Here is a 27329-nt window from a genome sequence, read left to right on the forward strand (position 1 = left end):
ACGGGAGGTCGGGGAGCGGGGCTGGATGCCTGCCGGCCACTGCCCAGCTGTGTGAGCTTGGGAAGGCTGCTTCCCCTCTCTGAGCCCAGTCTCCTGTGGTGGGGCTGATGGTGTCTCTAAGGGAACGAGGGGAAGGGGGGGATGCCGGGACCCACGCTGCCTGGGGTCACGTGAGCTCTGTGCTCCGTTACAACCGCGGGGGCCAGGCAGAGTCTGCAAGGGATCTAAGTGACGCTCTGGGCCCCAGGACTCCCAGCCTGGAGCGCCATCTTGGGACCAGTGACCTTGAGGTGGACGGGGCAGGAATTTCCCCAGCCCCATGTGGGTCCTCACAGGGATCCTAATTGGGATGTGCCCAGCTGCAGCCGCCCGGGGAGCAGCCCCTTTTCCTGTGTGCGTCTGAGGGAGGACCTGTCTGCCCGGCCCTGCAATGGTCACCCTCAAACGCTTTGGACGCCCCACCAGGCTATATCCTGCTAAATAAAGCCACGATTATGAGGTGTAAAATCCCGAAGGCCAGTGGAAGAAACCCAGCTCACTGCCGAGAAGCTCTGGCCTCAGTAAAGGGCAGCCCTGAATAGCCACATTGACGGGCGCAGGGGACAGGAGGGGCCCGTGTGCCGGCCGTGTTCGCCAGCAATGTCTGGGGGGCTCCTCCTCCAGTGCCCTGCACGGGCGCCCGACGGTCCCTTCCTTGGGCGTCCTTGACTGGGTGGCCAGGCCTTCTTCTGTTTGGGGTGACAGTCCCCCCTCGGTGAGCTTCCTTGAGTGGCTCCTAGTGCAGGGGCTGGTTAGCGTGGCCTGGGCAGCAGGCGGCCGAGGGTGAACCCAGCAGAATATAAGAAAGGATTGGGCCCCCCTTTCCTCCTGGCTCCCCCACCCATGCTCCTCTGGAGTGCTGGCTGGGTGGGGTGGTGGGCAGTGAGTTAGCCAGGAACAGTGTGGAGGCCGGGCCTGGAACGGCTCTTGAGGGTGCTCAGCTGCTAGACCTTTGGATTGTGTGCGCAGAAACCCTGCCCTGCCCTCTGGCAGAGAGCTCGTGGGTTGGAAGGCAGGAGGCCTGAGAGGGGCTTCACTCCTCCTTCAGTTCTCTCACCCAACACCCTGCGAAGGCCTCCGACAGGGTGGCTGGACTGGCGGCCTCTTGACCTTGCTGGCATGGAAGCCGCACGCGCTCCGTGGAAACCCGACTTAGAACTCTGCGTCTTGATCTTCTCCAGGCTGAGACGCGTGGCCAGCGCTCTCCATGCTGGGCCGTGGCAGTTCATGTTTTAAGTACTTCTCGGGGGGTGACCACCTTGTAAGCTGAGGAGCGTCTGTATTGTCCCTTTCACTTGAGGAGCCTGGGAGGCAGGGGACCCCAAGTCCCGGAGGACAGGAGGTGCAGGCTGTGGATGGCGGAGGAAAGGGCCCCCGGCAGAGCCGCACATCTGCTCACCCTCGATCGGGTCCCGGGGCCACGGGCTGGCTCTCACTTCTTGGCTTTGGCTGGACTTAGCTTGGTGTCCTGGTGGGCCAGCAGCTCACGACTGTCCATCAAGACGAAGATGAAAGTGGACTGATATGTAATAAGTGCAACTTGTTTATTTAACTAAAAGATTCTAGAACTTGGGGGTCGTGGTTATGGTTGGAGAAATGTGACACACGTGCCCTTTGTGGGGAAGAATTGGGACCGGATAGCGGAGTCAGGTCTTTGGACGGTCGTGTGTGATGAGCCCGAAGCTGTGACACAGTCACTCCCCAGGGCACAGAGGGCCCAGGTGGCTGGCCGGAGGTGCAGCTGGGGTCCCAGAGCATCAACCTGGGTCTGTGACCCCTCCCCCAATGAAAGGGCAGAGGGGCCTCAGGGACAGCAAGGGCTTTGGGTCAGTGACCAGGGAGCTCCTTGAAGCTGCCTCCTTGGACAGCTGTCGTGGGCGGCAGATGGACGACAGCTCTGGTTGGACAGGCCTCCCCCCTGCCCTCGGGTCCATGGCAATCGTGGGTGGTGGGAAGAGCCCAGCTCCTGGCTGGTAGAGTGCCGGCGGCTGGGTCTGTCCCCCACGGAACCTTCTCTCTGCTGCTGAAATGACTTCTGAGGCACTGACCCCCCAACAAGTTTCGTTTTCAAATTGCCCCCCCCAAGTCCTTTTGCTGACTCCCAGTGTGTGCTCTACCCCTCGCCACCGACAAGAGGAGACCTACGTCCAGAAACCCGAGACGGACGAGATGAACGAGGTGGAAACGGCCCCTGTCCCTGACGAGAAGCACGTCTGGGTGCAGCCGAGGGTGGTCAGACCCACGAAGCCCAAGAAAACCCCCGCGGTCAAATACATGAGTGAGTTGTGCTCCCCTGCCTCCCGCTCACCAAGCCACCTGGGTGACCTGAGGGGAGCTGGGCGGGGCCCGCAGGGGGCAGGCGGCAGGAAGGGGTGCCCGGCTGGCCAGAGTAGACCTGCCCAGGTCCTTCCTAGGAGACCTGGATGACATAGGTCCCTCCCGGGGCAGCTGGCCTCTCAAGGGGAATGCAGCCCGTACCACGTCCAGGGGCTCGGGTACCACGTCCAGGGGCACCTTCCGCCACCCCTTTGCAGGGTTCCAGCTCTGGGCCAGGTGACCCTTTGCTTTTTCTGGCTCTGTGCTCCTCCATGGAGTGGGGAGACCATGCCCAGCGCGGGGCAGTCCTGGGGGGTTATTGGCTGTGATGGGACCGCCCAGTGTCCCCACTCTAGACCACCATGAAGCGCCCCCAGTATCCCTTATGGGCGGGAGGCCAAGTGCTTCTCCCAGGACCAGGAAGCCCAACAGTGTCCCCCGCTCACTCTGGCTGAGCACCCCCGGAGCTTTGGGCTTGGCTAGAGCCTGGCCCCCAGGGACGGCCTGGCTGAGGGCCGGGCACTTCCTCGGCCAGGATGGCCCGGGCGAGTGCTGTGGCTCGTTTCCCCCCAAGGGCCAAGAAACACAAAGCTGGACTCACTGTGAGGGCACCTGACCCTGCTTGCCCTGGAGACCCTTCCCATTTTCCCAGCACCTCTGTCCTCCTGGCCCTGTCCATCCTTCTCTCCTCCCCTGCCTTCAAGCCTCTCCCGGCAGGTGACTGTTCTGCAGCTCACTTTGACCAGACGCTGGTCCCTTGTCCTTCCGAAGTGGTGGCAGTTTTAATCATATGGAATCATGATATGGCCAGGGCCTCTCCAGCCACCCCACTCTGGACCCTGACGCGTCCCTGTAAACCAGGCCACGGGAGCTGAGCACAGCCATGGGGAGGCGGCCACGTCCGGCACCTGGGCTGGGACAAGGACCCCGTCCTTGTGGGTTCTGCCACCAGAACCTGGCGGGGCTGCGGGGCACCGGTGGTCCCAGGCTGCCTCCGGGCCACACCTCCTACCCTTTAGTGCCCACAGGGCCTTTCAAGTGGGTGCCATGATTATCCCCGTGTGGAACTGGGACCTCAGAGGGTGAGCGACACCCAGGGTCACACCACAGTGACAAGCAACAGGTCTGGGACTGAGCCCCTGTGAGGTCACAGCTGCCAGGCATTGCTCTTCTCTTGTCTGGCTTGGCTCCAGAATGTTCCAGAATGACCCGCAGGGAGGCCTTCTAGCTCGCACTCACCCTCCTGGCTTCTTGCTGTGACAGATACCTCCCCGTTTCTCTCCTAGCCCAGGTCATCGGCTGTGACACCAAGATGAAGGACAAGTGCAAGGGGTCTACGTGCAACAGGTGAGTCTGGCTGACCTGCCCCTCAGAGCCCCTGGTCCCCACAGATGGGCTCATTGCACCTGGGCCGGGTGCGTGGAAACTCGTGGACACTGGCTGTTGGTCAGCTTGGAGTCACTGTGACCACATGCCTGATAAGAACAGCTCACACTGGGTGGGCTGACAGGTCCCAGCTCTCAGTCCTGCCATTTCCCCTCCTTCCACCCCTGCATGGACACGGGAGCTCTGGGGACACCTCACTCCGTGCCCAATTCCCTACAGCTCTAAGGCTGGGCCCGGCGAGCCAGGAGCAGGCCCGGGTCGGGCGTGCCCTGGCCATGGCACCCGGCCTTTTCTCTGACTTCCCCCAGTGCCCGAGAGCTTGGCTCCTGGGGCTGCTCCTCTGTCGACACAGGCAGGGCCCGGGCTGTGCTCACCTGGCACTGGGGACAGCTTGGTCTTCCTGGTGGGGCCGACAGTTCCCTGGCCTCTACCCAGAACGTGCCAGTAGCAAGCTGCCCAAGAGGTGACCACCAAATGTCTCCAGGGACTGCAAATGTCCCTGAGGGGTGACACCACCCCAGGTGAGAACAGCAGATGTGGGGGTGACGGAGCTGGGTCTCCCGCCCAGGTGTTTACTCCCTTTGAGGGTCCAGGTTGGGGAGCTCACACCCTGCACACCAGGAGCTGCATCCTGAGGTCATGAACTGAGACCCCATGCAGCCTGGGGACAGCAGATGGTGGTGTGCAGGCAAAGCGGCTCTCAAGAGGGCGACGGCAGCCTGAGCCTGTGTGGTCCCTGAGGGACGAATGTGCTCCGTGCCCGGGTTTCCAGGCCGTGTTAGGGCCGCCTCTCAGTGTCTAAGTATGTAACAAGCTGTCCCTGCCAGAGGAACCTGGCACCCGCACCACCAGGATCTCCCAGGGGACTTTCAGAAGGGACTCGTCCCAGAGGCCGCTGCCCGTGACGCTGACTTTGCCTGAGAGGGCTCAGCCTCTCAAGGGCCTTTGGGTTCTCAGAGCATTTCCCAAGCTCCCTGGGGAATTCTGACCTGCGGCTGGTGTTGTGAACCCTAAATGGCACGATGGTCCTCAAACCCGAGAGCCTGGTGGGTCACCCTAACCCCGACCCTCTGGAGCTAGGACCAGGAGGGTCTTCCAGCTGCACGCAGATAAGCCGCTTAGGGCCTGCAGAGGTTCACTTGTCTTAGCCGAAAGCGGGTAAGTGCCCGGCTGGGGCGGGGGCCGAGCAGAGGGGACTTGAGAACACAAGAGTGACCTGTGGCCCTAATGCCAACCACTGAGTGAAGCCCTTCACCGGGGCACTCTCCACCACGCCCCTGGGAAATGAGTGGGTTCCTGGCCCCAGAGCTCCAGAGCAGCTGATCAGCGGGTCCCAGTTTGCCAGGGACTTTTCCTGGTTTTAGTAGGAAAGGTCCTGGGAGACCCAGGACAATCGGGAAGCTTGGTCACTTAGCTGGGAACGTGACTTGGCAGACTTTCTAACGCAGCAGGGGTGGGGTGCGGTTGGAATGAGGTGGCTTCACAGCACCTAAGGGCACTCGAGGCACTCAGTGTCCGTGGCGCTCCCTGTATCCGCTGTGTCTGTTCAGCTGGTCAAGGCTGGACACTCCAGCAGGCTGGACATTCAGCAGGTGCCCGAGTTGCAGGTGATTGGGCTGTTGGTTAACGAGCACTGCCCAGCTGCAGACAGGCCACATGTCACACGGCCGACGTGTCATCCAGGTGAGAAACAGGAGGTCTCGCCGGCCCAGGTGTTTGCCAGGCTCCGTCCACCTCTCTGTGCCGGGGGCAGGGCAGCCGGAGCCCAGCAGGACTTTCCATGCAGCTTCCTGGCAGCACGTGGTCAGCAGGAGCGGCTGCGTCCCATGGACCCTCAGAATTTTCCAAAGTCCAGAAATATCCCTCAAGCACTTCCCTGTGAGTGGCTGCAGAACATGCTGGCATTCGGCTACACAAACCATGTTGGGCCATTTCAGGTCACCTGCGGCTTCTCCCCGTCTCCATGGTGACAGCTGGCCTGGATGTGGGGCTGACCGTGTGACTTGTTGCTTGGGATGTGGACTTGGAGGGAAATTCCGGGGCCCATGGAGTGGACGTGGAGGCGTACTGCGCTTGTGTGGTCCCAGGAAGGACCCAGGCCTCCCTGGGCCAGGCAGGGTCCACCGCTGAGCTACACGTCCTGGGCCCCCTGCCCGCTTTTTCTGAGACAGGGTCTCCTTAAGTTGCCCAGGCTGGCCCCAAACCAGCATGCCCCTGCCTTAGCCTCTGGGGTGCTGGGATCACAGGCGTGGCCCCACGCCCGGGAGTCTCTTGGCGGGTCTGGGGGTCACGAACACAGCAGCTTCTCTGAGGTTCCCCTGACCAAGTGCCCTGGTGAGCAACAGCCAGAAAACGGCCCTCATCACCTGCACGTCCTTGGGGACAGTCAGGGCTTCTGGTGCGTGTGAAGTCACCGGTCTTTCTCCTGTGACTCGTCTCCCTAAGCATTTGATCGTCATCCAGACCACAGTGTGTGACTGTGAGCCCACCCGGGCCCTGGTGAGCCGTGAGAGCCGCGGAGTCTCCCTGGGCGACGCTTCTCTAGATGTGATAACGGAGCTCTTGAAGCACTCAGGTGGCCGGCAGCCTCATCGGCGAGGCGCCCTCTGAACGCCATTTCTTTCTTCAGGTACCAGTGCCCAGGAGGCTGCCTGAGCCACAAGGCAAAGATCTTCGGGTCCGTGTTCTATGAAAGCGTAAGTGTGGTCAGTGTTGCTGTGGGCGGTTCGGGTGGACGCTGCCGCGTGTTTTTAAAGAGGTGGTGGCTTCACAGCAGAGGGCTTCCTTTCCACCCCTGGGTCACACCTGGAGGGTCTGGAACTGATCAGGGCTCGGGGACTCCCAGCCTGTCAGAGCCACCTGTGGGGACGGGGGCTGGTTCTCACAGGGCCTGTCTCCGCGTCAGACCCAGAGTTAGCATGCTCCGCTGAGTGGGGAGAAAGGGCTCTTGTCACCGTCCTGAGCTGGTAAAGCGACTCGGATGGGTTCTTCCAGATAAGCAAGCCCAGGAACAAAGACCTGGTTATGGAGAGGGGACGGTCAGGCGTGGGGAGAGCCTTGGCTTTCAGGGTTTTAAGGACAAACCTCTTGGGTATTTCTAACAAAGATTAATTCAGACTGTACCTGTGGCTTCTCCCCGCCCCCTCCAGTCGTCCAGCATATGCCGGGCCGCCCTCCACTCCGGAGTCCTCGACGACAGAGGAGGCCTGGTGGACATCACCAGGAACGGGCAGGTACCCTTCTTCGTCAAGTCTCAGAAACACGGCGTGGAGTCGTTGAGGTAACTGTTGTGTCTGTGCCTGGGGCTCCTTCAAACGGTCTTTCCTGTTCCGAGGGTGCCTCTGGCTCCTACCTGGGCTGGGCAGGCCTGCCACCCACCTCGCGGGGTGAATCACAGCGCCCGCCCCACCGGCGTCCACCTGCAGTGGAGTGTGTCCTTCCTGATGTTGGGCACAGCCTCCATGCAGCACCCCTGGGAGGTGACGTCCCTGCTGGTAGAACCCGTCGCTGCACACGTCTGAAGCACTGTCCCTCCAGTGGTTACCCTGGGACGACGGGCACTAGAGGGTCCATCCCTGACCCCGCTCGGCTGTGCATTAACGAAGAAGCACAGTATTCAGTCATCGCATAGTAACCACCACCTTCTTTGTGATGTTTGGAATGTATCTTCACATCTTAAAACCGTTGTCTGAGAGTCTGTAGGTCTCACTGGGTTTCCAGAGGAGTCTTGATATAAAAAGGTTAAGTGGCCCTGCTCTAGAACATTCTGAGAGCCGGAACTTGGGAAGGCCGAACTGGGAGGATGAGCCCCGAGGCATGTTCCGCTCCCTGACCCGACGTTCTCTCTTCCAGCAAATACAAGCCCTCCAGCTCATTCATGGTGTCCAAAGTGACAGGTGAGCCGCGGTCACTTAGGGGGACTGCACGTGGGTGACCTCTGCCCCCTGCCAGCTTTACTCCTGGGGTCACTGCCCTCCCCTCTGTCACGCCCACCAGCACCTTTGTCCCAGCGTCAGGAGGGTCATTTCCAGAGGCCCCTGAGAGGTCCTCTCTTTGATTGGCTTCTCAACATAACTGGACTCGAAACTGGCCCTTGACGGCAGAGTCAGAAGCAGGTCTGGGCTGTCCTGTTGAACGTCACAGGAGTGCTGGTGCCTGGGGCTGCTCACTTGCTCACCCCTCTCGTCCTTTAGAAAAGCAACTCTTGTCATTTTCCCCAGAGGCGAGAATTGTTAGTTGCCTTTATAAAAACGTTGTCACAGAGCTTTCCTGACGACAGAAACGATGTTTGCGTATCCACCCAATTAAAGATACTGTGGAGCCTTTGAAATGTTTTTAAAAAGCTAACTTGACCTAAATTCTACTGGTTAGTGGTAACCACATCCTTGGGTGATGTCCCAGTTTATTTTTCCTGTATTTCAAAAGCGTATACATCGGTAACTTTTAAAATTTAAAAGGGATTAGCTTACAAATTGATTTTTCCTTTAATAATTGTGGCTCGGGAATGCATTTCCATGCCTGTAAATAGTCTTCTAAACCCAATTTTAATGACCCCACCCCACCCCGTGCCCCAGCATCCCACGGAATAGAAGTCCCTGTGGTACGGAGCCAGTTCCTTTGTTGGGCAGCTGCAGAAACCCATGACCCGTCCAAATGACAGACGGGGCCGGGCTGGCAAACTGGCCTGTGGCCGGGTCTGTCTGCCTCCTGATCTTGGATGGAGCCTCATTAGTCCCCGGCCAGGCCCCTCACTCACACGTCACCAATGGGGACCTGCTGCTCCAGCAGCGTCCAGCAGTCTTGATGTGACATTAGGCCACAGCGAAAATGTCCACACTCGGAGCCTTTAAGAAAGAAGTTGTCCAGCCCTGGCCTGGGGAGGCCGGCGGTCAGGGACCCCAGGAGGCTAGTGTCAGAGCTGTCCTCTCCCAAGAGATGGCCTGAAGGAGACAGCACTGCCCACCCACCCCCGTGGGGACCTGACCTTTCCCTCTGCCCCACAGTGCAGGACGTGGACTGCTACACCACCGTCGCTCAGCTCTGCCCGTTTGAGAAGCCGGCCTCCCACTGCCCGAGGTGAGGCCCGGGGTGACCACTATGGGGGGGCGGGGGGGGTGGGCGGGGGCTCGGGGCTCCGGCCCTTCTCTGGGGCCTCGCTGGCATCTGGCTTCGTCTACACGGGGTTGAGGAAGACGCCAGGCGGTTGTGCCCGGAATGGGTGATGTCATTGTCCTCCAGCCCTTGCTCTTAGCCACTGCTCTCGGTGGGGACGCTGCTAAGCTTCCTGTCCAGGCCACCAAAAGCCCTGGATCCTTGCTATGGTGCCCTAGACAGGAACGTGGAAGTGTCCCCTCAAGGTGGCACTGACTCGGGGAGGGAATCCTGTTCCTGGGTAAATGACCATCTCCCTCGAGCGCCACTTGCCGTTCTCTCTTAGGTCAGTGCAGAAACCCTGGAAGCTGCTTGTCCTCTGACCCCTTTGGTTATCTTAGCGCTCTTTGTTCTTGGCCTGGTCTAGTTTGGGCAGATTATTCTAGAAGTAGAAGTAGCTTTTTTTTTTTTTTATTTTTAGAAATCTGTCCTCTGGTCACACCTGACAGTAGCGTGTATTTTGACATGTTTGTATAAACGTGGAGTCCCTCTTATTCTAATTAGGACCCTAGTCTAGAAGTAGCTTTTTAAAAATGACTTTTATTAAGGGCCTCAGTGAAACTGGCCAGTGCAAGTTGACCACCTGGTGTGTCTGAGGGACGTGTGGGGCACAGCCACTAGCACGAGGTGAGGGATGCAGCGGCCTCCTCCAGCGCCCACCCACACCCTGCAGCCGCCCATCCCCTCTGCCACCGTGCTGGGGCCAGGCCTCTGGCTCCCCATGCCCCCTTCTGAGACGCGCCCTGCGGCCATGCCCTGGAGCCTGCTGTGCCGTCGCGGTGTGGGTTCCTCTGGCACAGGGGCCACCGTGTCTGCCGGAGGAGCAGGTCCTCTGGGGAGGCTGGTCCTCGGAGGATGACACCCTCTCTCCTGAAGGGAAGGGTGTCCTGGCCACGTCTGTCTCACGTTCCTGTAGAGCCCCTTGGAGGCGAGATGTGGAAAACCTGCTCCTTGGTGGACTCCGAGGCCTCCTTAGCCAGGCTCCAGCTTCCTGGACCAGCCGCTGGTCCTGCGGCCACTGCACGGCCTTCGGGAGGTAGAGCAGAGTGCAGCTGCCCCGTCAGAGCCACAGCTCTGTGACAGCTGTGACAGCTGAACACAGTGGGAGTCCCCAGCACAGGGGACAAGACAGGCCCCCTGGTGGCCTGTGAGGAGCGGCCCAGAGCCCTCACTGGACCTGGAGACACGTGGGTTCCGGAAGGGACACTAGGTAGAGATCTGAGCAGGTGCCTGTCCAGGAGAGGCCGAGGGGCCTGGGCTTCTCCCTGGGGGCCTTTCCCTGGCTCTCACTGTCCCCCGCCTCCTCGTCCGTCCCCCTCGATGTTAAAGTGCCTTTTGTTTCTTTTGATTTTTTTAATATTTACTTTTTAGTAGTACGTGAACACCTTTGTTCTATTTATTCTATGTGGTGCTGAGGATCAGACCCAGGGCCTCACACGCGCCGGGCACACGCTCTACCACTGTGCCAAGTTCCCAGCCCCTAAAATGCCTGTTAGTAGATTTAATAGAATATTAAAGAGAAGCAGAAGGAAATAATTTCAGAAAAATACAAACACTAACAAGATCTTGGTAGAGTGAGAGTACCCAAAATGTGAGTTTCTGACCTGCCGTTCCAGGAGGAGTGGGAGAAGAAATAGAAGTATCATGTCCGTCTACAACCAAAAAAATATTAAAAAAAAAAAAGAGAGAGAGACAGAGATGGTGACTTTAAAATGATTTAAAATAGACCTAAATAGCCCCGGTGCCCAGGGCTGGTTGTGACATGGTCCCAGCTCTCTTGCGGACAGACTGTGTGACCTTGCCAAGTAGTCGCCCTCTCTGTGGAGTGGGCCAGAGCTGGGGTGGTCTAGTCCAGGAACCTCCAGATCTCGGCCCCATGACTGGCCCAGATGCTGGTGTCCAGCTGACATTTCACTGGGCAAAGCTGTTTCACCCAAATACAAATAAAAAGAGCAGCAGCGTCCAGGTCACCAGCTGACTCAGTGGATTCAAACTCACATAGACCGAATGGGACTACATTTTTTTTTTCAAGTCCCCACTCTCTCCCTGCCTGCCCCTTCCCTGCTTCCTCAAGACCTATGTTGGTCCTCTGCCTGGCCTTCTTCCCTTCAAGAATCCTGCCACCTTGGGGCCAGATGGCTCTTGGACGCCATCTTGGTTTCTTGGTCCCTGGGCTCCAGCCTGCGGCAGAGTGTTCTGGATAAACACTAAAGACCTCTCCTTCAGTCAAGCTCATGCTGTTGCCTGGTTGGAAGCTCTGGGACCACCAGGAGTCCAGCCCTTCAACCCCTGTCATGAGTCGGCCTGTGGCAACTGACCCCTCAGGTTATCGGCACCCGCTGCCTGGGATTCCCTGTGACCCACTGAGGTGGGGGCCTCCGCCCACCCTCCCCCAGCAGGGAAGTGGCCTTGGAAAAGGTCTGTGGCTGGTAATCCGCACCCACAGTAGGAGCTGGCAACACCCAAGCCTGGGACGACCCCACCGCCCACGGCCCCACCGCCCTCGCTCATCGCTTTAGCTCCCTTGTCTGGACGTGCCCCTCTGCGTGGGGTTTTGAAGAGCTGCCTGCGGCCTTTGAGGAGGGCAGGAGCATCTTCCCCTGCTGCCCTGGGAGAGGCCTTGTCTTTCTTAAAGAGCGAGATGGCGGGCGGGTCCCTTGCGTCCCAAAACTGGAGTCTGGAAATTCAAACAAAGGGCAAGCTCGGGGATTCCACCTTCTGCTGATTATTCCCTTCCCACAAATGCCGCTTCTTTTCCAGAGTCCGCTGTCCTGCGCGCTGTAGGGACGAGCCGTCCTACTGGGCCCCCGTGGTTGGCAGCAACATCTACGCAGATGTGAGTACTCTGGCCTCCTCTGTGGCCTCTTGGGACCTGCTATGACCTCAGGGTCCCAGGCCTGGACCCAGAACCTGGCAGCTCACTCCAGAGCCTGTAGTGAAATCTGGACTGTCACTTCTCTGAGCACTGTCCCGTCTCGGCATCCACGGAGGTGTCCCCACCCCGTCCTGGTGCGTGGAAGGGCACGCAGGCCTCACGCACCCGGACGGGTTTCAGGGTTTCTGGCCTCATGTGCCCCATGTCCCCGACATCCCGTGACCTCTCAGCCTTCCCATGTCATAGGAGGGTCCACACCCTCGCTGCATTTCCTTCTGGCTCTGCACACACTTAGCTCAGAGCCACAGGAGAAGACACACGACCCCACCCGACTGCTCGCGGTGACCCCTGTTCCTGCACCGGAGGCTCCTTCCGGCCTCCCTCCCGACTCCAACAAGGAGGCTCTTCCTGACTTCTCTCAGTGAATCCTCTAGAGCTTGGCTGCTCCCCGTTGCCCGCGGCTGGTTGTGACATGGTCCCAGCTCTCTTGCGGACAGGCTGTGTGACCTTGCCAAGTAGTCGCCCTCTCTGTGGAGTGGGCCAGAGCTGGGGTGGTCTAGTCCAGGAACCTCCAGACCTCGGCCCCGTGACTGGCCCAGATGCTGGTGTCCAGCTGACGTCCCTCGGTGCTCCCTGATGTTTTTGTGGGCACCCCCCCATCTTTGCCTCCATCTGCCTTCAATTGTCCCCGATTCCTGTCAGCGTGAAGTCACTCAGCTCTGTGAGGTCAAGGCGACCTTCATGACTAAGCTTTCTTCCTCGTCGTTTCTCTTTCCTCTTTAAATCAGCTTTTTTCCTTCTTGAAAGCTGTTCGGCGAAGACTGAGTTCTAAAAGTCAGGCTTCCTGGGAGGGAACGAGTTCCTGTGGCAATTGTTAAACTAAGTGCTTGGACCAAGCTCTGGTTAGGAGGCGGAGAGGGCCGGGCTGCGTGGCCGAGGCTCGCCCGTGGGTGTGAGGCGCTGGGTTCCGTCCCCAGCAGTCAGGGAAACTAAAGGAATAAATAAGAAACAAGTAAATAAACGACGGTGCCCCTCTACAACTAAAAATATTTTTAAAAAAGAGAGAGAGATGGTGATTTAAGAGGATTCAAAAGTAGATGGATGGGCAAAGCTACCCCGTCACCAGCCGGCTCAGTGGGCTTAAACTCATGTATACCGAATGGGACAACGCAGTTCCTGTGTGGTGACAGAGTGCAGTGATGAGATCGAGTCTGTACACAGCAAACAACAAACAGCTAAACGTGTGCAGCAAAGACGAGGGAGAGATGCCCGGCCAGCGGGCGGCCGTGACGTGAAGCTGCTTTGTATCCAACACCTGCAGCCCTAGGCTCCTTGAAACACCCTGTGCAGGTGTCCTTGTCCCCATTCTACAGAGGGGGAAACAGCTCAGGTAGCCTTCCCCAGGTGACAGTGAGCACGTGGCCCAGGCTGCTCTACCCGCTGAGCTCACCAGCACCCGGTCACGCGGGGGACGGGCGTGTGGCTGGAACCCGAGTGTCCCCTGGAACTGAAGTGTCCCCTCGGGTTGGAGCTTTGACACTCAGGCTCCTGACGGGGCCGGTGCCGCGATGGCTCGGCTTGTTGAAGGCATAATACGTGGAGGGGCTCAGAGTCTTAACGGAAAGAAGGTCGGGAGGCAGAGGTGGGGGGAGCGGCCTCGGTGGCAGCGGCTCGCTTCTGGCCTCAGTTTCTAGGTCATGCTGGGTTCTGGGAAATGATGGCTTCTGGAAACGTCTGTTTAGCTAAGAGATTTATTTTGGGAGCGCCAGCCCCAGCCCTGCCAGGCCTCGCAGTGCCCACACTCCTGCCCGTTCCCCTGAAACGCTGCCCCTGGCCTTGGGTCGAGCCGTGGCAGAGGCGTCCGGGCGTGGCCCAGTGAGCGGAGCCTGGGTCCAGGCCGAGCGGCCGGCCTGGCAGACGCTCCCCGGGGTGGGATGCTGGGCGAGGCTTCCTGGACCTCCGTTTCCCTGGGTCCTCCCTGCCCGCTGCCTGGGAAGTGCCCACCCCAACTGCCTCAGAGCCCCGGACGCTGCTCGGACAGGTCCCCGGCCCTCTGCAGCCACTCGCCCTGTGGGCCCAGGGGGCCAGAGACTCGTTGCTAAGGTGTCCCAGGTGGCGTGGCTGCTGCTGGCTGGGGACCACATCCGAGGGTCCCTGAGGCAGATTCCCATCCTGGAGCCTTGGGTGGCCATGGGGGTGGTCCTTGACTTTGGGTCCCTGTGTCTGTCTCACTAGTGCCACCTCAGGAGACACCTGCCTTCAGTCCTGGTCTTCCTTGTCATGTGGCCACCCTGTGGAGGGGAATATGGTCTCTGGCTCTGCCGTTGCCAGCCGAGTGACTTGGGCCTGGCCTTCAGCTCCCTGGCCCTGGGGCTGCCTGTCCCTCAGGAAGGACCCGTGATGATAAGAGCTGCCTCCTGGGGCCCCCGGCTCACTGTGCCGGGGCTGGAGACGCTCAGGGCAGGCCCCTCCGCAGGTGCCCCCAGGGCTTCCGTGCTGGCCTGCCCCCTGGAGGGAAGAGGCTCTGGGTGGACGCAGGTCACTGGGCGCTCAGCTGTGCCAGGGGGGGCCAGGGGGTCGTGGGGAGGTCAGTGAGTGTTCAGGTGCTGGTGTGCGTCAGGCCCGGAGGAGGGAGCGGAGCCTACTCTCTGCAGATGCCTGGAGGGGGAGAGGCTGGTGGCAGGAAGACGGGCAGGAAGGGGCCATCTGCCCACATCCCACAAGCCGGTCTCGGATCTCTCTTGGGCTGCTGCTCAGTTGCTGGCCCCTGAGGGCAGATCCCCAGGAGCGTGAGCCCCGAGCAGTGGCCTTGCCTGCTTTCAAAGGCCACCTCCACCCCACTCGGCTGGAGCCTGCTGGGCCTCCTGGGGGCTCTGGGAAGATGTCCTGGGTCTCCCTGAGGACAGTTCGGAACGGCCTCCACCCGGCCGTGAGTCCCAGCCTCTGGGGCTGAGGTCCTCTTGCTCCTGGACCCTCTCTGCCTCCCCCAGCTCCCTGAGGCGGGGTCTTCATTTGTTCCCTGCCGACCCCCCTCCCCTCCCCATGCCGGGGATGGCACCTGGCACATCCAGGCTCAGAAAGTCACTTGCTGAACATGTGAGGCAGAGCGTGCCCTTTCTTGTTGTTTTGTGGCACTGGGGTCAGCCCTGGCCTTGCTGCGCCAAGCCCCAGCCTGTCACTCAGATGAGCGGATGAGGCCGGGTCTCTCCGCAGAGACCCGAGGGGCCGGGCTGCGCGGGGTACCCCCTGCCACATCAGCCCCACCGACAGGTGCTCGACGCGCCACCTCGGCCCTGACCCTCATCCCTGTACTTGCAGAAGTCCAGCATCTGCAGGACAGCTGTGCACGCGGGCGTCATCGGGGACGAGAGCGGCGGGTACGTGGATGTGATGCCCGTGGACAAGAAGAAGGCCTACGCGGGCTCGCTCAGGAACGGGGTACAGTCTGAGAGGTAGGCCGGCCGGCGCCGGTGCCAGGGGCCATCTTGCAGCAGCGCGTGGGCGGAGGCGCCAACTCCACAGGGCCGCTGGCTGAGCCGGGCCCCCTCCCCTTCCCTTCATCTTTCCGTTCCCAGCTGTGTTCTTGCAGAATATCTAGAATCTGTAGAAACATCAGATAAGCCCGCGGGAAAGCACAACCCTGATCACCACTGTCCCCAGGGCCACTGTGGGAACTGGGCGCGCCGTGTGCGTCTTTCCCCCAGACAGACGGGTCAGCGGGTGGTTACGTAACAGTCATGGAAACCTACACACAACCAGGTCACGTAGGGTTTTATAAGCTCCGGTGACGCTTGTTGTGCCCCAACCTGGTCCTGCTCGTCACCAGCTCTGAGCAAGCCTCCTGATTTCTCTGGGCCTCAGTGTCCCCACCTGTGAGGTGGGATCATGGCCGTCCTGACCTCCTCTGTTGGCTGGACCCATTGAGCCAGGTGAGACGGGCTCCGTCCGGGTTCTGAATTTCCACCCGTGGGGCATGCGGTGACTGTCGCCAGCCCGGGTCGCTGGGTCCACGGCTCCGCCTTCCCGGCCCCGCTGGGGCGAAGCCTAATGAAGGGAAATTCCACGGAGCCAGTGGGAGGGAAATGCGGCAGCTGATTAGGTGGAATTTCCTGGCCACGCTGGAAATAAGTCCCCGGACGCCCATTTGTGGAGTGCTTTGTGTCCCAGTTAAGAGCAAACAGCCTTCCTGAGGTGGGTGGCTGGGCTTGTTCCCTCTGCCCCTGTGACCTGCGCACATTGCGGCTCCTCCCTCTGGGCTGCAAGGGCCGCGGGTGTGGCTGGGGGCACAGGGGAAGGGCCGTGGTCCCAGAGAGCAAGGCCCTCCGCCTGACATTGGGCGCTCCCTGAGGCCCCCGCGAGGGCACAGCCCAGGGTCTCTGCCAGTCTCTAGGTCCCTCCCAGGAGGGGCGGAGGCTGCCACAGGACAAGCTTGAGTCACCGCGCAGGGTCCCCCCGTGGGGCTGCTGCCTCCTCCCCGCCTGCGTCCTCTGTCCTGGGCCGGAACCGTGGCTGTTAATGCCTGGCTTTCCCGTGCCCAGTGTGCTCGCCCGTAAAGGGAGAGATATGGTGCTGTCCCCACAGGGGCAATGCTGCAGGTCTCCAGGGGTCCGCAGGCCATCCGCCTTACATCAGACGGGAACTTGTCACAGAGCACGTTCCTGATGACCTGCCTGGAGGTGGCCCGGCAGGCTGCCCATTGGGGGTGTGGAGCGCGGGAGGGGACCGTGTGCCTGGCATGTAGTCAGCAGGCTCACAGCCCCGTCCCCACGGGTTCCACGTCCACCGATCCCGCCAGCCACGGGGCAGAAATGTTCCTACTGACCATGCGCCGGCTCTTCCCTGGGGTTTTCTCTGAGCAGTGCCGTGCCACGGCCATTTCTGTCACACATGGAGGTGCGTGGACACCTGGACCTTATGTGAGGGACTTGAGCAACTCGGGTCAGGGTGTCCTCAGAGGTCCTGGAGCAGTTACCCACAAATGCCAGGAAGGGCGGGCGTCTGATGTTTCCCCCGAGGACTCCTCCATCACCTGGGTGCGGCTACCGCGGGTCGCAGCTACTCAGGAGGCTGAGGGCGGAGGATCTTGAGCTCCAGGCCAGCCGGGCAGCTTAGTGAGACCCTGTCTCAAAACAAATCATCTTTTTGGAAAGGGAGAGCTGGGCTATGGCTCTGAGAAGACCCTCCTGGGTTCAAGCTCGGTATTGCGAAAAAAAAGGTCATCCATTTACGTCCTGGAGCACCCGCAGCTACCAGGACTGACCCAAGGAACCCGGAGCCCAGGAGGGACAAGCGCTCGCGCCACATGCGTGCCAGGCTACAGGCATGTGGCACCCAGTGGCATTGGGGACCCTGCTGTGCTGTTTGTCAGTGGGGTCCCCTTGAGCAGGTCTCCCTGAGCCTGGTCCTTACCTGAGGATCGGAGGGGACACAGGGAGCACTCACGTGATGGCTCAGAGACAGTGTGCGGCAGAACCCGGGGCCTTGCTCTGGGCACCACCTCTGAGGGTGGTCAACCCTAGAGAGGCCACGGTGCTCTCCATAGGGGTCAGCGGCTCCCTCATAAGAAGTGGCCTTCATGAATTCTCTCATGGGATAAAGCAACTTCCAAATGCTCCCCGGTCCCTCTCGCATCTGCCCTGGTAGCACCCGCTCACCTGTGCAAGTGGCCTCCTCCCGGCCAGCCCTGACCAGGTCCCAGGCACCCGGGCTCCAGGGGAGCCCTTCAGCCAGATCTCTGCCCCCGTGGGGCTTGTGTCTCGTGGGGGACAGGCAATATAGAAGTCAAGACCCCTGTCACCAGGCCCAGGGTCACCGTCAGGGAGGGGTGCTGGGGAGCTGAGATCCCAACAGGGTTCAGCCTACTGTCTAGGGGTCCTTGGTGCCTCGGTGGCCGTGCCCGTCCTCCCTGTGTAGATGGAGCCCCGGCCCCCTGACCTGCAGGGCCGTGGGGCCCAGGGGCCTCCCCAGCCCATCTCCACCTGGGAACATGGGAAGCTCTTTTGGAGCCAGAGGGTGGCTTTGTCCCCAGCGGCTGCTGAGACCCCTGCAGGATCTCACAAGGTCCCAAGGGAGATGTGTGCATAGGATGTACTGTGACCGCTGTGTGACAAATGACATTTTAAATTTACATATTCCTTCAGTCAGCACCCAAACCCAGGTGCTCCGGAGAGGAACTCGGCTCCCGGCCGAGGCTGCTGGCTCAGGGGCGGCTCTGCTTTCACAATGGCCTTCTTGAGAAGAGGGTTTCCGGGAGTTGTGAAAGGCAGCAGCGGGGAACCCCCTTCTCTCCTACCCAGGGCCGGGAGCAGGAGCAAGGGGTTGGGGGCCGTGACTCTGGACCCGGCTCGGCCCTGTCTCCTGGCAGAAGCTGGCCTTCCCGATGCACATCTCCCAGGGCGTTCCTTAGACCAGGACCATTTTTAAAGACAGATTTCACGGGAGATTGGGAAACGCACCAGCAGTGACGGCGTCCTTGGTCACGCGGTCTTTAGAAACCTAACCAGTGTGCCCAGGTGTATGGGCTGGGCTTTGTCTGACTAGTGAGCCCCTCTGTGCCCGGGGGACATAACAGGGAACAGAAGGGACAGAAGTGCCTGCTTCAAAGGGCTGGTGTCCACTGCGCAGGGCCAGCAGATGTGAACCGTGAGCCACACACTGGATTCTAAAGTTTCTGGTGACCCTGTGGGAGGTGACAGAGAGAAGAGCGCGGGTACATTTTAGTTACTCCATCTGTCCATCACCTTCTCGTTTTGATATGTAACCAGTAGAAAAGTCATCAACAAGAAACCTGCATCTTGGGGCTGGGGACATAGCTCAGTGCTTGCCTCGCAAGGCCCTGGGTTCAGTCCCCAGCACCTCCAAAAAAACAGAAAGAGACCTGCATCTTCTGTTCAGATGTCAGAGACCTGGTCCATGCCCACCTCGTAGCGCAGACCTGCCGCTTAGTCCAGCGGCCACCCATGACCGGCGGACAGCCTGGCTCTGGGCATCTCAAAGGTTGGGCGACTCAAATCTGTTTCTAGGAATTTGAGAAGCAAAAGCCACCGAGCCACTATTTCCAGGTCTGATGGGCCCACAGCTCCGGTGCCAGGCAGGGCCAGTCTGGGGTCCTCCCTCCCTCCTGCACATCTGATCCCCGGGGACCCTGTGGGCGGGGCTGCCACTGTCCACATCTTATTACAAAGGGAAGGGAAGCCGGGCAGGTGGTTGATGGTGCACACCGAATCCCAGGGGCTTGGGAGGCTGAGGCAGGAGGATGGCGAGTTCAAAGCCAGCCTGAGCAACCAGTGAGGGGCTAAGCCAGTCAGGGAGACCCTGTGTCTAAATAAAATACAAATAGGGCTGGGATGTGGCTCAGTGGTCAAGTGCCCCTGAGTTCAATTCCCGGTACCCACATCCCCAAAAAAAGAAAAGGGGAGAAAAGTGGTTAAGCAACTTGCCTAAGGTCACGCAGCCAGCAAGGGCGGAGCTGGGCTTGACCCAGGCTGCCCAGGGCTCCCGGGCTCTTACCCAGCATGCCCTGCTCCCTCCGTCCGCTCAGACCCTCCCCAGGAGGAGCCAGGCTCCTGCGTGCGTGAGGCACTGGGTCCCATCCTCAGCACCTCGTAAGATAAACAAATAAGATAAAGCCATTCCGTCCATTTACAACTACAAAAAGTTTTTTGTTGTGAAGGAAATGTGTGCTGTTATTTAAACAGTCAGGCTGGAGAACAGAAACCCAGGGTCCCTGAAGGCCCCGCAGTGCCCTGTCCGTCTACTGCACATTTATAGCTTGCCCTGAGCGTGTGGAGCAGTGCACACATAAAAACCAAAACAGAGCTGGGGTGAGGCACCTGGTGCTGAACTTCCTTCCTTCTAAACAGGCTGCGCGTCAGTGCGAGCTGGGAGGCCGGCAGCCCTGGGCCTGGGGCTCGCAGGATCATTCGTGGGTGCCCGCCACGTGCAGGCTTGTCCTCACCTGGACAGCACAGGCCCAGGGACGTGGGACTCTGTGGCTCTTGGCTGCTGAGCACCTGCTACATGCCCTGTCCTCGCTGCCTCTGCTCACGTCCCGAGGAGGGAGCACCTTCGGGAACTGTTTACAGACAGGAAACTGAGGCTCCGAGACAAGGAGCACCAGGCCCCGCCAGCAGGGTCCGCGCCCGTCCCGCCGACTTGCTCTCCCCTCAGCAGAGGTCCGAGGCTCTCAGAGACTGGGATCCTTTAAAGGAAGGAAGAGTCCACGTGCTCACACACGGTGTGCGGGCGGAGGCACGTGTCTGTGCCTATAGACATGTCCGGCCTGTTCCTTAAGAATGAGAGGGACTTTGCCCTCTAGGAAGCCAGGTGTGCCCCTTCTGCTGTCCTTTTGACACTGGCCATAGGCAGCGGCCACCTCCAGGACACTCCTGACCCATCCTTCACAGGCTGCGCCACTCTGTGCCTGCTGTCCTCCTCTATGTCCCGGGTCCCTGGTGTCCAGCTCTTCCCTGGTTAGGATCCAGAACGCTGGGGGCAGGAAGCCAGTGTCCAGGCTGCTCTCTCACAGGGCCCCTGGCTTCCACCCCTGGCCCTGGCCTTCACGACCCTCATCCTCCTCCCCCGCCACTCCTGAGATGGGACTGACAGCCCACACCCAGCACAGCCACCGTGACCGTGTGATGTCTTGTTCACATACAAGACTTGTGCCAAGAAGGGGTCACGCCCTTGGAGTGGCCGCTGAGAGCGAAGGTGGCTTTCCAAGCCCGGTGCACTGTCCTGCGGTCTCCTCGGTGACACAGTGACCCGTGCACAAACCACTCTGTGTGTCCTTGCTCACCGACGTGGTGACGTGGTGGTTTGTCTTTCTTTGTTGTGATGAACAAACCGGAAAGAACATCTTTGCACAAGCGCGAGCACTTCCTGCGCTCTCCTGGCAGACTTCCCACCACAGAATGACCACGGCCACCAAGCGCCTCCTGATGTCGCGTGCACCTCTGCAGCGTGACCGCTCCTCAGTGGCTTTCCACTGCATGGGAATGAAGCCCACCCCTGCCACATGGGGTCCCAGCTGCCCCGGCCCTGCCCACATCTCGGGGGTACCCGGTCTCTGCTCCTCCAGCTGGCCCTCCCTTTACTCTGGGAACACACTGAACCATTCCTGCCCCCGGGCCTTTGCATCTGCTGTAATCCAATTCTGGGCCCCCTCAATTCCTGTATGAGCTTGTGGCTAGATCCCCTGGTCTTGTGGCTCTAAGCCCCAACGTCACTGTCCTGGGAAGCTTCCTCCTGACCGCGTCTTCCTACTGAAGTCTCCCTCCTCCCTGAGCTGATCTGTGCCGTTTCCCCCCCAGGGTCACCTCTCTCTGGAATTATTTCTTACTGTATTTACTGCTTTTCTCCCCTCCCCAGACTGTGGGCTCCATGAAGCAAGAACCCATCAGTCCTGTCGACCCCACTTCCCCAGCACTGAGCTCAGCACCTGGCCCATAGTAGGTTCTCAGTAAACGCTGGTGAATGATGGCGAGTTGCTGAGTTCAGAATGGGTTGAAGGAATTTCAACTCCTGTATCAAAAACTGTTGGTGGCTCCTAAGAAAGTCGTTCAGTCTCCTCACGGGAAAAGGGGCTGTGGCCGTTTCCCTTCCCCCAGACATGCCGGGCAGGCGCTGGAAGGCAGCCCCAAACATCCGGGTGGCCAGACTTGGCAGGCAGGCTGCAGGGTTGTGATTTACCAGACCAGCAAGCCATCACGCTGGCGGCCATCCCCGGAGCCTCACAGGAGTGGGCCTGAACAGCGGGCCCAGGGCTTCCTCCTGCCGCCCAGGCCAGGGGATTCCTTGCTGGGGCAGTGGTGGCGGCACACTGCCCCCTACTCCTCCTCCAGGGTGGACGGGCATCTAACGGGGAGCCAGGTGGGTCCAGGCCAGGTGTCCGGCCCTGGGCTGGCAGCCGCTCATCTGGACGGCACCTGCGTGGCCCCTCGTCAGGGTGGTTCAGGGCGCTGACAAGAGCCGCCTGTTCCCACGACTCCCGGCCCCCGAGTCGGGAGGACCTGACCCTGGCAGTTTCCCCCGCGGGGTCCACCTGCAGGCGGGGCAGCTGGACAGCTCGTGGCTCTGCCAGTTCTCCTGGACCCTTCGTTGGACCGAGAAGCCCAGAACCTGAGGAAGGCCGTGAAATCTGGGATTCCCAGGAGCCCGCAGGGCAGCCTGGGCCCCGGCCCCTGTCTGAGGCTGCCACCCCCCTGCCCAGGGGAGCTGCGGGCCCCGGAGGCCCCTGTGGCTGCACGTCCTGCTGCGTCCGGGCTCTCGGCCCTCCTGCCGAGCACGGCCATCTGACCCACGTTTCCAAGGTTCAGTCCCAGGGTAGCCAAGAGCGGGATGCTGCCCGGGGAAGGCAGAAAACCAGCCAGGCCCTCCAGCACTGGTCCCCAGGACCCGGCTCCCGAGGACCCGTCTCCCCCAGGACCCGTCTCCCCCAGGACCCGGCTCCCCGAGGCTTCCCCGAGCCCTCCCCGAGCCCTGAACACTGTGGAGTCCAGCAGCTGAGGCCTGTCCGGCCCTGAAGGGAGCAGTGCTCATAAGTCAGGCTGGTGCTCGTCTCCTGCTCAGATTCAGTTACTACCTGGCAAAGTGCAGGTCCATACTGGATGTCCTTCCTGACCTCAGACTGGCAGAGGACAGAGCTGGGCAGTGTCTGGGCTGGCACGTCCGCAGGCAGAAGAGGTGCCTCACAGGCCCGCCCGGGAGCTGTCAGCCCTGTGGCCTCTGTGGGGAGCGGTTTGGTAGCTGTGCAGGTCACAAGGGTCCCCCTGCGCTGACCCAGCCGGCCTCTGCTAGGAGCTTGTCCTTGGGACACGCGTACAGATAGGAAAGTACCTGGTCAGGAGGCCTGGACTGCCAAGTGATGAGCAAGAACTGAACACCCGCCGACAGGGTCCAGGCCGAGCGCCCCAGAGCCAGCAGCCTGGGGAGGGTCTCCACGCACAGGGAGGTGGCACGAGCCAGCGCAGAACAGGGTTTCTGTGTGGCTTGTGGCTTGTGGCAGGCACGCAGGATCCTGGGAGAAGGTGAGGAGAACGTAACTGTCCATCGGAGGCTTCTGGGGAGGAGGAGGGGTCGCCTTTGTCCCTTTAAAACCAGAGCAATGCACAGCAGGGTCTATTCACACAGGAGAAGGTGCTGGCAGGACGATTCTGCTCCATCTTTTTTGGGGGACAGGTACCAGGGATTGAACCCAGGGCCCTCGACCACTGAGCCACATCCCAGCCCTATTCTGGATTTTATTTAGACGCAGGGTCTCACTGAGTCGCTGAGCGCCTTGCTTTTTGCTGAGGCTGGCTTTGAACTCGATCCTCCTGCCTCAGCCTCCCAAGCTGCTGGGATTACAGGCTGCACCACCGCACCCAGCTTCTGCTCCATCGTAATCGTGATTAGGAAGGGCTCCCAGCTGCACTGTCCGGCAGAACCACAAAAAAAAAGCCAGACCCACTTCCCACCGTGAAAACCAACTCAAAATGGCTCCAGGGAAGGGCCACGGCAGGGGCTGGAAGACTCTTAGGAGAAAGCGAGCCCACCTCCCCGTGGTCTGGAAACAGCAGTGACCTCTGAGGTCCAGTGCCAAATGCATCATCTGCAAGTTAAAAGGTTGACAAAGGTTGACAGAGTGGACCTCAGCACGGGTGGGGCTCTGCACCTCTTAAACGGGCACCAAGAGCACCACAGGCAGGACACGGAGGGGGGCGTTCTTGCCAGTTGTGTCTGATGAGGGTCTTCCGTGTGCGTGTGCGTGTGTGTGCATGCATGTGAGTGTGCGTGTGTGTGTGCACATGTGATTGTGTGTGAAATCTAACAACTCCCCAGGAAGAACAAGAAACCGCTGAACAGAGGTTTTGCCAGGGGAGGCACACGGTGGCTGATAAGCACCTGGAAATGTGGTTAGGAAAATGCAAATCCAGGCCACCAAGAGGCCACCGCACAGCCACTGGCATGGCCACGAGATAGACAGCAGCCAGCGAGGTGGGGACGCACCTGGTGCAGCTGCTTCACGTGCCACTCAGATTTGTAAAGCACCGACTGTGCGCTCGGCATCAGTGTGTCCCCGGAGAGAGGAGGACGGCCGTCCACCTAGACGCTCACACACGTTCCCCACCACACTATTCACAGCAGCCGGAAAGTGGAACAAATGCAATGTCCAGCCAGGCGCAGTGGCCACGCCTGTAATCCCAGTGCCTCAGGAGGCTGAGGCAGGAGGATCGCAAGTTCAAAGCCAGCCTCAGCAATTTAGTGAGGCCCTAAGAAGCTTAGTGAGACCCTGTCTCTAAATAAAGAATAACAGCAGCTGGAGTTGTGGCTCCACTGAGCATATCTGCCTAACGCACCCCTGGTTCAATCTCTGGCACAAAAAAAAAAAAAAAAATCCAAACGTCCACCAGCTGAGGAACGGGCCATGAGCTGTGGCCCACCCTGATGGAGTCCTTCTTGGCCATGAAAAGGAGGGAGTTCTGGTCCTGCTGCAGCGGGGAGCAGCCCAGGAGCGTCACGCACTCAGGCTCTCTGGGGTGACTGAAACGGTCTGACTTGACGGTCAGAGGAGTGCACGACCCTGTTAGGCCTTTGGAGACTGGTGACTCGCGCCCCTCACAGCAGCTTAGACTTCCATAAGCTGGTGAGGAGGTCGGGCTGGCTGCAGGGCGCGACTCTGCCGAGAGAGCTTGGCCTGGCCGTGTGACCTGGGCCTGGCCGTGTGACCTGGGCCTGGCCGCAGGGTTTCTTGGTGCCTGGGTCTCCTCCTTGGAGTCCTCCTTGGAGGACAGCCTACCCAGGGGGAAGGAGGTGACTAGGCTGAGGCCCCCGTGGGACCCTGTTCCAGAACCTGTCCTTCAGGTGGCCGTGATCTGGTGGAAGGTGTGGCAGACACCAAGCGGGGTCCTGGGGTGAGCCCCGCCCAGCAGGCTGGGCCAGAAGGATCCCGAGTTGGGCTGAAGCACTTACCAGCCCTGACCTAGATTCAGACTGGGCTCATCTGCACAGGAAGCGGGGCCTGCCAGGTCCCTGACTCATCCGGGCCGCGGGGGTGTCCCTAGTCGCTCGTCCCTCTGTGGGGCTGCTCTGCGGAGCCCATGGCTCTCCTGCCGCCCGCTCCCTCAGTAACACCCTCTCCCTTCTCTTTCAGCCTGAGCTCGCCCGGGGACGGGAAGGCCTTCCGGATCTTTGCCGTCAGGCAGTGACCGCTCACCACCGGGACACGGGCGTCTGCAGCAGGGCTTCGCGGTTTTGCTTTGGTTTTGACTTTGTCGTCTGGGGTCGGGTGGGGTGGGAGTGCAGAGAGCCAGGGAGCGTCTGTGGATGGCGTTCAGGGCCCCGCCCTCCGTGGCCTTGGCCAGGGTGACGTGGGACCCCTCCTCTGGAGCAAGGCCTCCCGGGGCTGTTTGCTCAGCAGTTAGGCCTGGGGCCCCTCCCCCTCCAGGGGACAGTGCCAAGGTGCTCTGGCCACGTTCCTTTGTGGGTGGAGGGGAGGACCCTGAGCTCTAGAGAGACAGAGGGTCCAGAGCTGGAGACGGAGGTTGGGGGCGTGGGGCGGTCAGGGAGCAGGCGCAGGGAGTCTGGGAAACGGGGTATAAAGTAGTTATTTAAAAATAAAAAAGCACAGTCCGTCCCTAACATGGAGGAAAGTGGGCTTAGTGTTTGCTGGTCAGACAAGTGCGCTGGGCAGGCGGGAGCCTGCCGCTGGCCCTGGAGGCGCCCGCGGCCCGCAGTCCTGGGGACCGAGTGCCCAGCAGAGCTGGTGCCTTAGACCTCAGGGCCCAGAGGTCTGTGTCCTCACTGCTTCGTCCCTGTGGCCCGTCTGTTTTCCGCTGTGACCTTTGGTCTCGTTGAGGACTGATGACCAGGACCCTCCCCTCCCCTCTGCCCGCGCCTCTACCGCCCCTGGCTGGCCTCGGGGCTCTCGCTGGCAGGCAGTCCCGCGGGGCCACTCCTCTGAACTCCAGGCTGGGTGCCACTTCTTAAATGACCGTGCGACGTGCCAGCCCCCATCTTCACTGACCTATTAAAAAATAGGTCAGCAGCAGGAGGAACGGATTCCTGGGCACATTCCTCACCGAGTTAGCGGCTCTGCTTGTGGCCGCGACCCCATCCGGCCGTGGACAGCAGAGGGACAGCAGGGCCCAGAGGTGCCTCCTTTCCTGTTTGTGGGGCGCGTCCTGCCAGAGGTCCCCAGGCTCCCGGGCGTGTGGTGCGCGGGCGTCCATCACTTGTAAAAGGTCTTCCTAAACCAGGCCAGCAACCCTCGGTGAAACGAAATCCCCATAAATAGCGTTTCTCAGCAGAAGGTAAAATCCCACCCCCGGCAGCGGCCCGGCCGGCGCCTACTTTTGTGAGCCCTGGTTGCAAATTTGACTCCGCTCTCCATCAAAATATGTCCTAGGCAAAATGACGAGCAGAACGTTTAAAAATAAAATAGCACTGCCTGGGGACCCCGGGCGCCTTTCCTGTTTCCTAATTAATGCGGAAACTGAAAGTTAAAGGATTGGGACACCTTCAGGGGTCTGTGAGAGCAGTCGCACTCGTGGCCTGACGCACGGCACCTGGCCCGTGTCTCCCTCTCCCCACGTGGCGCAGGGAGGGGGTTGTCAGCCTGTTGGGTAGTAAGTCTAGATCCCACCTGGCACCTGGGGACCTCTCGATGCAAGGTGCGCCCTGCCGGCTGGCTGTGGCGAGGTCACCGCTGCAGGGACAGTCGGATCACTTGCTGGGTCTTGGAATCGGTGGACACTCCCAGGGGGACCCGGTGGTTTGCTTCTGGGGTGTTCACCCACAGGAGTGGAGGCTTCCAGTGTGATTGGCCCCACAGCCCTGGACCCCTCCTGCCTCCTGGCCAGCCTCCAACCGGAGGAGTGTCCTCCCAGGGCCACACCTGGCCATCTTCTTCCCCAGGACCATTTTGAAACTGGAACCATTTTTTTCCCCAGAAAATGGGAATAAGACACCAAGGATAAGCCCCTGTGTTCGGGGACCACCTCTACCTGCGGTCAGAAGTGCCCAGTGCCTTCAGCACAGCCGTGTCCGGAAGACGGTGCCCAGCCAGGGCATCGCTGGGCCTCCTGCCCCACAAACGTCTGCACTTGCTTCAGACTCTCGCCCCCTGTGCTCCGAGGGCAGCGGGTCCCCTATTATCTGTAGGCTCACGCAGCCCGCAGTTGACGTGTGTGCTTTTTTCTATGAAAAACGATGTATTTTACTACTTCCTGTGTACAAAAGTTCATTGTGAATGTTTTCTGTGCTTTGCGTGAACACGGGCCACTGTGTCGTTGCTGTTATTTCAATAAAATTGGTTTGATTTCTAAGTCACCTGTGTCCCACTTTAGGGATGAGTCTGAGCAATAGACGCCCGCCACCCCCGCAGCCCTCCGCCCTCCAGGTGCGCCAGTTCCTGGGGGCTGTGCCCAGCCGCTCTTCTGTCCCCGAGCCCGGCCGAGACCCCTCTGGACTGCGGTCTGCCAAAGCGCAGACTCTGGGCAGGGCCTGCGGCTGCCTCCCGGAGGCTCCTGGAGGTGCCGGTGCTGCAGCCCAGGTCCCAGTGGACGGGCTCTCGTTCCTGTGG

At 60.4% G+C, this 27329-nt stretch overlaps 1 protein-coding gene across 2 annotated transcripts in view; it reads left to right on the forward strand.

Moving 5' to 3' along the window:
- Nucleotides 1-27072, forward strand: part of Crispld2 (cysteine rich secretory protein LCCL domain containing 2) — a 53155-nt gene extending 26083 nt beyond the window's left edge. Inside the window, exons 7-15 of one of the 2 annotated variants that reach the window (XM_027933068.3) lie at nt 2126-2317; nt 3642-3702; nt 6371-6437; nt 6891-7021; nt 7594-7637; nt 8745-8817; nt 11653-11728; nt 15086-15219; nt 24900-27072. In XM_027933068.3, the coding sequence (XP_027788869.1) occupies nt 2126-2317; nt 3642-3702; nt 6371-6437; nt 6891-7021; nt 7594-7637; nt 8745-8817; nt 11653-11728; nt 15086-15219; nt 24900-24954 (833 nt within the window). In that variant the 3' untranslated portion in view covers nt 24955-27072. The remainder of the gene's footprint in view (nt 1-2125; nt 2318-3641; nt 3703-6370; nt 6438-6890; nt 7022-7593; nt 7638-8744; nt 8818-11652; nt 11729-15085; nt 15220-24899) is intronic. The other variant, XM_027933069.3, reaches the window with a different exon arrangement.
- Nucleotides 27073-27329: the final 257 nt, after the last annotated feature.

This window comes from Marmota flaviventris, chromosome 18 (genome assembly GCF_047511675.1).
Source record: "Marmota flaviventris isolate mMarFla1 chromosome 18, mMarFla1.hap1, whole genome shotgun sequence".
Taxonomy (NCBI): Eukaryota; Metazoa; Chordata; class Mammalia; order Rodentia; family Sciuridae; genus Marmota; species Marmota flaviventris.